This window comes from Aythya fuligula, chromosome 1 (genome assembly GCF_009819795.1).
Source record: "Aythya fuligula isolate bAytFul2 chromosome 1, bAytFul2.pri, whole genome shotgun sequence".
NCBI lineage: Eukaryota > Metazoa > Chordata > Aves > Anseriformes > Anatidae > Aythya > Aythya fuligula.
The window spans coordinates 22,966,886-22,981,945 of NC_045559.1; the positions used below are offsets into that span (position 1 = coordinate 22,966,886).

The window sequence follows — 15,060 nt, forward strand, 5'->3', positions numbered from 1 at the left end:
GAAAGGAGCAAATCTGCCCTTTTTGGAAGTAGACTGCTAGAGTGTGATAGGAGGTGATTTGATGACATAAATGAGGGAGAATGACCCCTTAGGTCTTGTAAATGAACAAATGGAATTATCAAAATCCAGTGGTGCTTATAAGCAGGGTTTTTATTCCTCAGGGTGTAGCTTTCTGTCCCCATGCACCTGCAGGGCATATAGGCTTTTCTGCTTTTAAAGAGCTATTTCTGCAAGTACCCTCTGACACTGAAGAACAGGGATTCTTGTTCACAAAGGAAATGCTGAAGCAAACGGAAGCAGATTCTGAATTAGAAAAGGTTTCTGCCAGAGCAAATGTTTCCAGTAGGAAAGCAGGATGATTATTAACATACTATGATTTAAAGCATACGTGGCATACATGTGATTTTATAGCTAATTGCTGAAAAATAAAGTGTACAGAATCTTTCTCAGAATTTTGCCTTATATTAAGAAAACTTCATGCTCCCGCCAACATAGATTAGTAGGTGACTAAACCAGCTTGGCATAAAACCAGTACAACTGGAGAGCTGATAAAGCTTAGGCTAATGCACCATTAAATATGTTGGAGAATCCAGTTCCACAAACCGAGCTTGAAGGAAATGTTAGACTGCACTGATGTTAGGTTATCTTAGTAGTGGCATGCTGTTACTCCAGAGCTGCCAAAGGTCAGGCCATGCGTTGAGAAAGAAGACAGGGCAGAGGATGATTTTATGAAGTGTTTTCCTTTCGTTCTTCTGAAAGCTCTTTTGTTTCTAGCATCCCTCTGAAGAATATAAAGTTTAATTTAAATTTATGTTCCCCATTAATTGTGCGAACACAGCACAACAAAAGTCCATACATCCTCAGTCAGGCTGTGCCATGACAGAACCTGATGCCACCTCCTGTTATTGCGTTATGCTTTGGACTGTATTCATGTAGTCATAGATTTTTGACCTTTGTTTTAGTCTAAATGAAGTTTTGCTGTTTTCTTGGAAGTAAAAAAAACAAACAACAAAAAAAAGTTTTTTGGTGTAATAAAATTAAATTATGCTTCAGGTTGGAAAATGAGAATTTATGGATGTTAAGTAATTCTTTATACAAAAATAAATTGTTCAATTTTATTTGTATTCCTTCTCTGTTAATATGTTGTTGTAGGACTAATTTTGCTCTGAAAAACATCTACTATAGCAGTTCAGTGCTGTATATTTTATCCTAATTTGGTTTAAAAGGTGTTTACTAACATTTAAATCAAGTTTCCTAAAGAACGTGTGTGTTATAACATCACGGTGATTTACCCGACTGTCCTCTTAATGTTGCTTTTGTGCATTTATAGATGATTGCCCCTGCTGTGTCTTTAGAAGAGCCCATTTATTTATTTATTTATTTTTACTGCACTGTTTTATAGTTCTCCTCTTAAGTGGCTCATAGACTCAGTTTTCAAATTCCTGTGTTTATTGAACCAACTTCTATGTTTTTATCCATGAAAATGACAGTTTTTTACCTGCCTTACTAGGTAGGAATACATTAGACTAACATTTTTGTTAACATTGAAGAAGCTTTACTGATGAGATGCCACATTTCTGAAAACAAGCAAATAAACAAAAATTGTTCCAAGGAGATGTCAACCTACGTAAAATTGCAGTGATTTTCTTTCAGTGTAACTTGGAACTTTATTATAATAATACACTAATATGTATCATACGTATAATAAAAGATATTTTATGTGTTTAATAGAAACTTAGACTCTTTTAGAGCATGCTATTGATGAATTTTTATATTGCTGCAGTTTCCAGGCTTTGTAATGCTGTTTTATAATCCCAGCTGTACATTTTTTATTTCCACAGATTATTTATCTTCATATGTGTCTTTTATCTCTCGACTATGTTTTTATATTTATGTTGTAAGTTTTGGCCAGTAATTTTTGAGGAATTGCTTTATCTTTTAAGATTTTGATTGCCCTACCCATTTTAGCCTTTGTTGTGTTAGTGTAAGTAGTAAAAGGTACCTCCATATCTATTATTTCATTGTGCAGTCTAAGCTTACCACCTAGTTTGTAGCAAGTAGTTTTGACGTATACTATGTAATGCATGCAATTTCCTTTATACCCCAAGTTTTATTTATTTTTGTAAGAATTCAGATGCTCTTATTTTATTTCTACCTTTTCTTCTTTTAGCTACCATTTTGCTCTTATTTTATTTCTACCTTTTCTTCTTTTAGCTCATAGAGATTTCAGCTGTTATCAGTGTTTCAGTAACATATAGGTATATAGTCCTAGTTCATATATATCTGTGTATATACATTTATTTTTATTTTTTAGGGAGTTGTTATTCTTTCCTACCCACAAACAAAACTTGGAGATGGGACAGACTTTCTCAAGATTGTTCTTCAAGGTACTTGTTTGCCTTTTTTTTTTCCTGACCTTCTCGACACTTTTTTTGACATCATGCTATCACACCACTAGTACCTGCTTTGTGTTCAGAAAATGTTTAGACTTGAAATAATGTCTAGAAATGTTAATTCCCCTCACAAGTGGATTATTTTAAAATTATACCTTATCTGTGAGCAATATGGTCTCTGTATTTTTCAGTAGACTTCTTGTTGCAGAATCTTTTAAAATACTGTTTTGGAAATTCATTAACTATGTGTACAGCTTTAATAGAGTATTTTTAAGCTGCTTATCATAAAGAAGGACTAGGAAACATATACAATGTCAGCGTACACTTAATATAGATCTGTATGTCGGTTAGCAGTAAGATATATGTATTGTATTGTTTTAAACTAAGCGGTTCAAAGAAAGATTTTCTGCTCATTACTCAAATATCAGTAGACACATTCAGTCCTCCAAGTGTTGGAGGACTTAAGTTGTTCATCATATAATAAATAGTAGTTTAAAAAAAAACTCTCCTTAAGTCCAAAGCTTATCTTTCCTTCCTATCAGGAAACAGAAGGATGTCATTAGTCAGGAGTCCAAATTAATGCTGGACTTCCCATTTCTTTTAACTTCCTTTTCAGCTCCTTCCTTACACTTGTTAGGGAATTATCACTTGTTGCTTTTGAACCTTCCTGATTCTACAAATTCTGTGATTATGACCAAAGTGTAGGTTACGGGGCGCAGATCCTACCTGGTGGTGCTGCTTGTGATTAGTGTCACCAGAGGTGAATGAAGTTGATGGGACTGGAAGCATTTTCCCTGCTTCAGAGTTCCCAAGGATAGAAGGAAAATTTTATGAGTCTTGTTAATTTCAAATGACTGTTCAAGAAGGCTGAGAGCTTCTGCATGTTCTCCAGAGCATCAAAAAGATAAATTTGCACATCTAAATCATTAGTGTCAATTCTGTAACAATAACAGCTAGGAAAATCTTCTAAAATAACAACTTGATTTCTGCTTTGGTCCTCCTGGAAGACTACTTACTTGATATGCATATGTCCTGCAGAATCATCTCTATTTAATCTAGTTCTATAGTTCTGTGTTAATGCAAAAAAATCAAATGTGACTAGTTAATATTTCCTTTCTAATATTATGCACTGAATTGTTCAAGTGGAAATTTGTGTCATTTCTGCTTAATGTACACTGATGCAGAATATGTACCCATATAAAATAGTCATCTAATAAAGAATATTTTACTGATTTACCTATAGTTAGCACACAAAAACAGTTTAACAGCTATTTTAAATGATTTTCTGCTTGTAGATAAATTGGAATGGAGTGTTAGGCTCTGAAGATGAATTTATTTTGGAAACATCTTCCTGTTACAGTTTTGCTTTGAAGAATTTATGGTAATTGGATTTTTTTCTTTTTTTTTCCCTATAGATAACTCATGTGCAAGGATCGACAGTATCAATATTCTAATATATGGAAAAATGGCAGATGATTGTGCAAAAGTTATACGTAATGGGGTAAAATGTATTTATTTTTTCTTATTTTAAGGGTTGTTTTCCACAGATCTATGTTGCTTTTTTATTTTCTCTTTGTATAGCTATCACCAAAATTAGAAATAGTTTGTTTAGTCAGTTCAAATCTATAAATACAAACTAGAAAAAAGTATTTGCTTCTGTAAATTCCTTTGGACAATAACATTGAAATAAAGCAGTTCTTTTTGTTTTTTCAGTGTTGTTTCCTTTACTTAACAAGTAAAGGATCATGAATGTTGATGATAGAAAAGCTATATTTTTATGTTCATAAGTTAAAAGTCTATGGCAATTTGATAAGGTAGACCTTAAAATTATATTGATTTAACACATAACTTTTAGTGTAATTATGTTTGTTTTTTTTTCAGTAACTGTCGTGGTTTAACCCAGCTGGCAGCTAAACACCACGCAGCCGTGGTGTTTACAGCATAGTCTTTATTGTCTGTGTGCTGGCATCTTGCTTCATTAGAGATGCATCTTGGTTTGATAGCTCCAGGGTAAAGGACATTGGCAAGTCAGCCTCTGAGTTTCAGTGAGAGAGTGCTGCAACTAAAGAGGGAAAACAAGCTGAAAACAATTACCTCAAGTTAATAATTTTGATTAGATTGCCTGTCAGTTTGCTGACATTTCAATATTAGCCAGATATCGACTTAAAGTATACAGTACATTATAAACTCATGTTAGTGCTTTATTGTTTGTGATACAAATTCACACTGAAAATTGAGAATTATTTAGTGAAGAAAATTGAGCTTTCTTTTCAGATTTTTAGAAATATTTTTTATGAGCAAAATTTAAAGACCTTCTCAAACGTGGAAATAGAAATGGCTTAGTTAAAATATCTGTTTAGGCTTTTCGGATCATAGAATGATGATATCCTGAGTTGGAAGGGACCCACAAGGACCATTGAGTCCAACTCCTGACTTCATGCAGAATCACTCAAAAATCAGACTGTATGTCTGAGAGTGTTGTCCAGATGCTGCTCAAATGGCATACCTGGTGTCAAGACCACTTCCCTGGGCAGCCTGTTCTAGTGCCTGACCACCCTCTCTGTGCAGAGCTTTTTTCCTAATACCCAGTCAAGTATACCTGAACTCTGTCGATCTGTATGCCGAAACATAAAACATTCAGATGTTAGGTACATACATCAAAATATTATTGAAAGTCCAAATTGCTTTGAATTTATTGGATATTTTAATTTCAGTTCAGAGGAAAGCGGCTCTTTTCATGTAATTCTACCCAAAGATAAATAATGATTTTTGCTTGTTTCTCAGCTCTTTTCTTTCTTCTTTTCTTTTTTTGAGAAGGGAAGATCGATTTGTATTCCTTGGGAGTGATATTGCTGTTTCTGGATAGTAGCTTGCATTCTGAATTGTATTGGCTTCAAAGATGCATGTGTCAGCTCTGGAGACATATGGGACTGATGGTGCAAATTTCACGAACTACACCTATAATTAGAGCTGATGCGTTTATATACTATGTAGTGATCTATAGTATGTTTTTATTTCTATGATTAGATGCTTACATACTTTCAGACAGTGAAAACTTCTGAATCCTTGTTTTTTCAGCTGTGTTAATCTTACTAAATTAATATAGCTTAACAATAATAAGGATTTTTTTAGTTGTTTTCCTATAAATACATATAGTTCAGAGAAAAGGAACTAAGCATTTAGTTTTCGCTTAGATGACCCTCAAATATAGGCGGTTATACATTGACTACTTTTTCAAATATTAAAAAAAAACGACAAACAAACAAACACAAAAGTACCTTACCCAAGAAAAGATTTAATATCGCTCTTTTTTTCAAAAGAGTCTTTTTGAGACTTTTTAAACTTGTGATAAATGAGCTGAAGTCACTAAGTATAAGAGAGACTGACAGTCTCTCTGGCTGGCCCCAAAAAATACTGGTATTATGAATGTTTAGTAAGTAGTTGTGAAATATAGGTGAAATGTTCCCATGGAAATTAAAGATGCTGGCATACATATTTGTCGATCCTTCTTTTTCTCTGTCATTCTGACCTTGTCATGTTTTCAGTCACATAATGTGTGAGTTAAAATATTCAAAAATGCTTATTATATTTTTAATGAATCTGTAAAATTCTTCAGAAGTTTTAATCAACAATGCAATTCCTTGCACTTCAAGGATTTTTTTCTGGCATAATTTACCATGTGGTTTCCATCAGCAGGTAATTGATCTTGTCATGAACTGAATGGGATAAAACTTTGTTTTTAAGAAATTGCTGAGTCTAAGAAAAGTTTTCCACCAAAAGGTGCTTGTTCTGACAGATAGCATAGTGGTAGGTCTTGGGAAGTACATGTCATCTGTGCTTTGTAATCTATTAAATAGAAAGTCTGGAGAAAAGCAAAAAATAAATACATCTGCAGGACATCTTCCTCTGTTTGCAGCTAGTATCTCTCCAGTTAGGTTATATGAAGGAAAAGTCAGGAACACAGTGGTCATGGTCATGAATGAGAGATTTCACAAATAGAATTCTTTCAAATGAACTTAACAGTAAGGAATAAAAATTACCTAGATTCTTTTAGTGGAACCTGTACAGATATTGTGCTATTAATTTGACCTTGAGATTGATGCATGGCCAATTTCAGACTTTTGTGAGTTTGAGGAAACAACACCGAGGGTCTTGGGTAATGTGTGCAGGTCAGAGAGCGTTCAATTCTAAATCAGATTCTGCTGTGAATCAAAGCCTTGTTTTACTGTTTGTCATATGCCATGCAGAAGAGAGAAATGTGCCTTGAATATCAGCACAATCAGTTCAATTGGTTTGAGACAGAAAGTCCTTTTACAAATCTCGGATATGTATGAAATAAGAAGCATCAGTCTTTATACTAGTTTCTGGATTCCACAGAATTTTGGCTGTGATTCATAGATGAGAAGTTCTTGAATTAATTTGTTAAATATACAATCTGCAGAATGATTTTAAATATAAAGAACTAATGATTTTTATTGTCCTGATTAACATACAAATCATGAGCAAAGCCTTGAGCAACGATTAGATCAGTCCCAGAGAGCTGAATAGGAAACCACAACCTACAGGCAGCAACCCTTAGAAAGCCAGCACTAAAATCGGTGTTCTTCCCCAATAACCTGAACCTTCGCACTGCATACAGTCCTAAATTTCAAAACATTTTCAAAGCTTATGTAAATTTTGTTCATGTTTAGAAACTGCAGCTCACAACCTGTCAAAGCTGACCAAGAATTAATGATAAATCTGAGAATACATCTGTTCTTTTTATCTTTAAAACCAGATTTTGAGGATAGTGCTGTCTTACTACTTCTTTCAGTTTTACAGACCTTTCATAGGTATTTACTGAATGTCATGTTTTGCATTGCATGTTATGTAAGAGTTGCCATCACCAGTAATTTGTTATTCACAAAAAAAATAATCTATTATCAACCTGTGTAAACACTTGAGTCTGTGTAATTCTAAAGTTCCTTCTGAGAAGTACAAGACAAGTAAAGTCAGCTCTTCAGTCCTGACTCAGCACCTAAGTTCCCAAATCTGATGCAGCCTGTAATCTAATAAAATGCTGAAGCAGGAATAATGCATAGCTTTTTATTTGAAGGTTGATTCTACTGTTAAAGGAACACCATGAATAGCATCAGCAGTAGAGAGGGGAAAGACATGTACTGCACCTGTTTTCTGCAAAGTAGCTGAGTTGAAGGTTGTGATTCTATGTTTTTATCTGTATCTGAAAAGAATGAAACAACTTTAATGTATGTTTGCAGGGTGGTATGTTTCAAGTGCAGGGAATATTAAGTCATCTAATTGTTTTGACCCATTTAGTTGGACCTGGTGCTTAGGGACATGGTTTAGTGGGTGACATTGGTAGTAGGGTGATGGTTGGACCAGGTGATCTTGAAAATCTCTTCCAAACTTAATGATTCTATGATTCTAAGCTATGAGTACACCTTACAGTTAGGTGACTTGTGTATTATCTTGTAGTCAAAATATACATTCTGTTCCCATTTATGACACTACCAAAAAATCACCATGCCCTATGTAGTTTTGCTATATATTAGCAAATTAGCTCTGTTCAAGCTTATTTTTCTTACATTTTTTTCCAAATCCTTTAATAACTAAATATATTAGTATCACTTAAACCAGCAGCTTTTATTTTTCTTGCACAAAATATTAATGCTTTGGATCTTAAATTGTTCAGAGTAGCATTATCAGATTGCTGAAATAGCAAAAAGAGACATCGTAGTGCAGTATTTGGCAAAAACTGTCAGCTTTAATCAGAAAACTCTTTTATTTGTTATAATCAAATAAACACACAAAAGTCAATCATTAAAAAACTGCTGAAAGTGCTTTTGGTAGAAGGTCAAATAGGAAAAGGGCTTCAGGTCTAATATGATTGTTCTCAGGTGTGTTTGCACAAGCATGGAAGGATTTATGGGAATGGATCACATAACAGCAACCCTTCCATCCTGTTTTGGTACATAAGCAGCTGACTTTAAAAGAGCTTTACATTGTGTAAGAGTTCCCAGCACTGTATTTTTGCTTGCTTAAATACCTTTCTTAGCACGTCTACTTCCTAAATGTGTTTTCCTTCATCCTCCTTCTCCCTTTTATTTTTTGGAGTATAATTACTACTAAAGATGGTCTGCTACAGGTGCTTAAATCCTCCTTGTTCTTCTTCGCTTAGTGGTATCTAAGTTATTTTATACCCAAGCAGCAACAAATGGAACTACTGCTTGTGCTAGAAACTCAAGAGTGACACCAGAGCGGTTTGCGTCTCTTTTCCTACCAGAAATCTAGTGATTTACTTGCTTAGTTGACCCTTAAGAAGTAAATTGGAAGCTGTCAATTCAACCAAATTGAAATTATTTTTAAGGATAATCTCTTCAAAGTGTAGCTGTAATGCAGTAACAACAACCAAGAAAGGAATGCCTTACCAGTATTAGTCAGAAATGTGACTACTTTTTTAGTTTAGTTAATTTTGTACAAGGAGTCAGACTTCAGTATATTTAAAGGGTACCCATTTTCTTGCTTTACTCAATGTGACTTCCCCTCTAGCTTTTGCCAGTAATAGTAGCATGAACAATTCAAACATTTTAGCAGAATTAAAAAAAAAAAAAAAAAAAAAAAAAAAAGCTGGCTGAGGTTGGTTAGAAATACGAATTTCATGGGTAGAAGAACAGAAGAACTTAATAGAGAAACGTAAAGGCAGTGTTTGGAATTTGTTTAAAGCTTATTATTGTAAGTCTTGAGACTTTAGAGTAAAATTAGATATCACATCCTCGTTTAAAAGAGGATGCACAGCACTTAACATCTGTTAATCACCCTGTCTCCATAGGACACCTGTATAGTTGCTGGATTTAAGTTGGCAAAATCACCTACAGCAAGAGAAGATGGTAGACATGGTTGCCACCTGGAGGTGTCAGAAGAAGCTGGTTCAGCCATTTATGTACGTGGATGCCCATTTTTTTTTATTTTTTAATAAATAGCTTCATTAAAATTTTGGTTTACAATAGAGAATTTGAGGTACTATTAGAATTTGAAGTACTGCAGGTTATTGTAGTATGTCCATCAGGCACCAGTCAGGACACATTCATGTGTGCACAATTTTATAATACCTGACTCCACCCATTTTGTGAAAGTGGTGCAGCTGAAAAAAACATCTGTATTTATCTCACTGATGTGTGGGGATGAGTGTTCTCCTTTCTGCCCAAGATTCTGAAAGGCCTTGATGAGAGTAGTGTCCCTCCTGATAATACTCTGCAGAACAGCCTGCAGTAGAGAAGAATGTTTTGCAGTAGATAACACTGAGATTACAGAGTATGTCTGCGAAGTGCACTCTGTCAAAATATGATGCTGAAGTGATCCAGTGTGGTGCCAGACCCAAATTATCTCTGGCCTCTGAGGTAAAATACTACTTTCTGAGTGCAGAAATTTGTCCTTCTTAGAGCTGTTTAAACCATTCTTGCCATTCATACAATTCAATGATGCACACAGGTTAAAGAGTGCAAGAATGGTTTCTACTTGAGAAACTGTGCATTATTTAAAGTAGGTGTTGTCTAAGTGTAATCAGAACAGATTTATTTTTTTTTGTAGGATCAAAATTTGCTAGTTTCAGAAGTGATTCCAATAGGAAAAGCAGTTTTAGTATTGTTTTCTAAGTCTTTACTATAGCAATATCAAATCTTGTTAAAATATTTGTGCTCTCTTCACTTCTGTAATCAGCGAGTTTGCCGTTTTTTCTCCTCAGATTTATGCTCAGCCAAGCACAACTACTGCTTCAGAAACTGCATCTGTGGTGAGTTTATATTTGGGATTTTTTTAACCCACGTAAGACAAACTGCATGTGGATAAGAATGTGTAGAATTATTTTTCTTTCCTGTTTATTTGGCATCCATACTACTGTCCCATCAGTCATTTGTTTAGCATTAATTTTGCAAATATTATGCCTGGAAAAAGAGATCAAATATGATAAAGTAGTCTGCGGTATAGTTTCCATCTAGATCTAAAAATAGGCTGCATGTTGGCTTAGTAAATACGAGTTAGAAAGGTACCTTCCTTTCCAAAGCAGTTTGTATGCTCCTTTTTTTTTTCCTTTTTTTTTTTTTTTTTTTAAGTATCTTCCTTTGCTTTAAAATCACACTTTGTGTTTTTAGCACTTATTTTTATTACTATTCGGAACAAGTCTTTGCCTATCTAAATTAAAATTCTTCAAAAAGTAGTAAATTAAAGGCATGAATTTTGGTATGTGAAATCCAATTGTCCTTTACCATAAGGTTAAAGATTTAGTGCTGAAGATAACACAGCTTGGCTTTGTCTTAATTGTCTGAGAATTTTTTTCCACAATACAATGAATGAAAAACACAGTTTTCAGTCAGTTTGGGAGAATTTGTTTTTTAAATGAGGCTAATCATTGTATTCTGTAATCTTAAAATGAGAGGAGAGTTAAATACTAAAAAGCAGTCCTTAATTTCTGTAATCCTCCAAGAAATGGGCTGTTACAATAGAAACTTACGCAATTGCTGTGAGAGATGAGATCCCCAAATCAGTAATTCTGTGCAGAGACACTGCTACTAAAAATTAAAAAGAGATTTATGTGCATGCTTTAAAATGTCCTTTGGATGGATACGTTAAGATCAATCAATAAAAATTGTTTTCCAAAGTTCTTTATTGTAATGACTTTCATTTACCTATTCACTTATTTCATATGTTGGAGCTTACTTGAACTGACTGACTGGCTAGTTTACTGTGAGAAAGATGCAATCGCAAAAGAAATGGAAATATAGGTCTTGTATGCTTCATTGCCTGGGAATGAATAAATAAAATTTAGAAGGTCTAAAGTGAGTAAGGTAGAAAAAAGCCTTTATTTATTAAGACAAGTTAAAAACATACCTAAGGCTGGATGGCGTTAGAAGACAGAATTCTGGGTGAATGTTTGAATAATGTTTTTTCTTCTGTCCCTTAATTTTATCATGCCTTTCTAGTCTGTTGCACCAAAATATGTGTATACTCCTCTGAATCATCTTAAAGATGGAACTATAGTGAATTTGTATGGTATTGTGAAATTCTTCAAGCCTCCATATGTAAGCAAAGGAACAGGTATGTACTACATTCAAAAGATATAAAATCTCTTCCTTCAAAGAGAACTGTTTTCTCATACAATAGTTTTTTCTGTTAAAATTGAACTGGAACAACAAATTCTGGTGATCCTTTAATCAGGGTTCTCAGCTGACATTGAGGGAATGGAATAACGATTAGGTAAGGGTCAGTTTAGGCAGACTGGTGCGGATAGCAAATGAAGAAAATACTAATCAAGCTCATTGTAACAGTACAAAACAGTGAAAAGGACATGAAAATACAAAAGCCTTGTACCTCTTTTTGTGCCAAAGGATTGTTGTGTAACTGTACAATTTTTCCTCTAGATTTTGATAGTTATGATATGCTATAAATATGTTGACACCATATTTGTTACTTGTAGAGGCTGTGCAACAAATGAATCATTATTCCTCTTTGTGAGGTGAACACTTAACTGATTGTGCTAGTAGATTGTACCATTTTGCTAGGTGCTCAGTAAATACAGAGCTAGGTGATATTGTTGTTGAATTTGATTAAGCAATGGAATTTGTTAATTGATTCAGAATGGATCCAATTGTTTTCTGCTTATTAAAATTTTACTATGCACTTTAAAGATTCTTTTTCTTCTAAATATTTCTAATTGAACAAAAAAGAGCTGTTTATGATCATGACTGTTGATTTTTCATTGTCTTAATTTTGCATGCAAAATTTCTTGAATCATGTCAATAGCCTTGAATTTGGCTCCTAAATACAGAAATCTAAGAAGTAAGCAGAAAATTGTAAACAAGAGTTGGTGGCCTGTCTGCAAAACCTTTTGCAAAGAGTGTGATCTTCGTTGCTCAATAACTGCCAGCAGCACTCAAGCTAAGGCACTAAATCCCTTTTTGGGATTACAATGCTATACCAGCAGTACCATGGCTTCCAGAATGAGGTTTGCTTACAGTTAGGTCGCTTGAAACGTAGGTATAATTACTGAAGGCTATGCAAGCATGGTCACACACCTAAAAAAAAAAAAACAAAAAAAAAACAGGTCCAAGTCCAGCTGAGGTTCAACTAACAACCACACTTTTTGGAGCTAAATAATTTGCAGCCTTTGTTTGGTTTGTTTTTCAGTTTATCAGTGGGAGTAATAACTGGGAGATCTGTGCCAGTGTATCTGCTGTTCTCAGTACGTTCAACTTATCTACGCTGATAGTCTGTATTGTGGACTTGCTTAATTATTTCCATGTGGTGCATTTAGTATTCTTCTAAGTAAACATATAGTGGTATGAATGACCCTATTGACAGGAAATTTGCACGCTCAGTGTGCTTGTAGCTGAAGCCTAATGCTTGCCCATAGAATGGATAGGAGATGTGTGTGCTGCTCTTCGGGCTATCTTACAGAGTGTCGGCTGTATTAAAGGCAGCCACTGAACCAGTCAGCAGTCATAATTAAGTTATGCAGAATAACACAGTTTTTCTTTTTTTTTTTTTTTTGTTTGAGACTATGCTGGATTGTCATGGTTTACAAGCTAATGAATAGCATTTGGGAATGGAGCTGCATTTTTACATTCCATTGACCATGTCAGGAGAAGCAATAACATTTGTAGCATTTGTCTCAATGCTCTGGTATCTGCATAAGGGCAATGCTTTGCTTTGGATACATTTATTTTTTGAAATGTATTCCCTTTGCTTGTTACAGCAGATGACAAGATTTACTCCTAGAAAACATCTCTACTCGGCATTCTTACTAAATGTTAAGAAGGTACTAGTATTTCCCAAAATAACTGTGAAACAAACAAAAAATAAATCCAAAGAACATAGGACAATCTAATTTAAACATTAACATTTAAAAATAGATGTAGTCATTAAGTTGGGAACTGAACAAGAAATGGTCCATCTGTTTTATAGCAAATATACTGCATGTAATTTTTTCCTCTTGAGACTGAATAAAAATGAAGATTATCATATTATACATAGTCATTGATACACTAAAGTTAGTATATTAAGCAATGCATTGCAAATCTTTCAGATGAAAGTTGAATTTTGATTTGTACAGGAAGAAGCAAATGCTTTCATGTTTTGCTATTTTATCAATTTTAAAATCATCCCTTGTAGTGCCTATGAGAAAAAAAAATTCTACCATGTCTTCTGATGACTCTTTCTATTTCAAGAATATAGTGGGGGGGGGGAGGAGGGAGAGAGTGGTATGTAGCAGGGAAGGAGGAGAGCATTTGGAGACTAATCTCTCAATTGTGGTTTGCACAACATTAAGGAGTATTAATGCAGATCTGTATAATTTTTTTATATTCTATATCTAGAAAACAGGAATCTATGTTCAATCTAAACTACGTTTAAACATCTTAATGTTAATTTTAATTCAATGGTTACTTTTTCACATTTATGACCCATATGTGGGTAGTTCTCATTTGCTGAGTGGTAGATGGGTGCAGCCTAACCTTACAAAATAGACTTTCCTCCTTGCCCCCCAGTCTGATTAAATTCAGCTGTTTGAGCTGTGAGCTATGTGCTTGCACTGTTTGAGAAAGTGTTATGTACATTTTGGATTTTTTTCATAATTATGTTTTATTTATGGTATCATCTGTGGCAGGTTCCCTCCCCTCTTCTCTTAAACCTTCTAATTTTTCTTTTCTAATGTCTACATCAAAGTAATTGTTCAGCTCAGCAAACCAACTGAAAGGCCAGCTTTTTTTTTTTTTTGTAGTATCTCTTAATGGTTGCTGAACAAAATTATTGTAAAGCAGCGCCTCTGTAAAATGAGCACAGTAGATTTACTTAAAAACAGAGGTGAAATACTGTTTTACAGGGACTTTGTAGGACATTATGCTGTTCTTTGAAAGCAAGCTCTCTAAGGCGAATGAAATAAAATAACTTCAAATAATAAATTCAGGCTGCTATCTTCCCACACAAAGGATCTCACATTACTGAATTTGTTTTATATGTATACTTCAATTTGAGACAAATTATCAGGACAGGAGGAACATACTTGAAGCATTAAAACCCAAACTGATTTTCCAAGTATACGTGAACCAAAAGGGAAAAAGCATGTGTGCTGTTGGGGGAAGTCCTTTGTCTGGGAGCAGTGTGTTCCAGCTTGCCTGTGAGGTGCTGGTTCCTCTTGTAGTCCATGAGAAATCTTCACCTTTGAAGTTACTCCATATTCAAGGTAAAAAGCAGTTGAAGCGTTCCACCCTGCTGTCAGAGAGATCCCATCAGCTACTGGTAGTTGGGAGAATTAAAACAAGACTGTCAGTCTTCCTTTATGGAACAGAGAGCAATTACATTGCCTGTTTTGTCAAGAGGAAAACTTAGTTCAGTTATCACCGGAAAGTACATGACTGTCTTTTTCCAGTGAACCTTTAACTATGCTTAGTGATTTGTTTGACAATAGAAAGATTCCTCTGAGGAATTGTTCCATCAGACCACCTGGAAGGTGTGGGTGTTTTTGAAGCGCTGATACAGGGTTTTTAAATATGATTTAGTGATAGGTTAGATTCAAGGGATAAAACATACTTTGCTGTTGCTAAACTTCCAGAAACCAAGATAGAGAACTACCATGAAAAAAAAATGGCTGATATATAGAGAGGCTGCTATATAAAAT

At 34.4% G+C, this 15,060-nt stretch overlaps 1 protein-coding gene across 1 annotated transcript in view; it reads left to right on the plus strand.

Moving 5' to 3' along the window:
• The window catches only part of POT1 (protection of telomeres 1), a 73,602-nt gene that overhangs the window by 10,121 nt on the left and 48,421 nt on the right, over positions 1-15,060 (plus strand). The window contains exons 3-7 of the mRNA XM_032205435.1: positions 2,315-2,387; positions 3,809-3,894; positions 9,223-9,333; positions 10,135-10,182; positions 11,369-11,483. Of these exons, the coding sequence (XP_032061326.1) occupies positions 2,315-2,387; positions 3,809-3,894; positions 9,223-9,333; positions 10,135-10,182; positions 11,369-11,483 (433 nt within the window). The remainder of the gene's footprint in view (positions 1-2,314; positions 2,388-3,808; positions 3,895-9,222; positions 9,334-10,134; positions 10,183-11,368; positions 11,484-15,060) is intronic.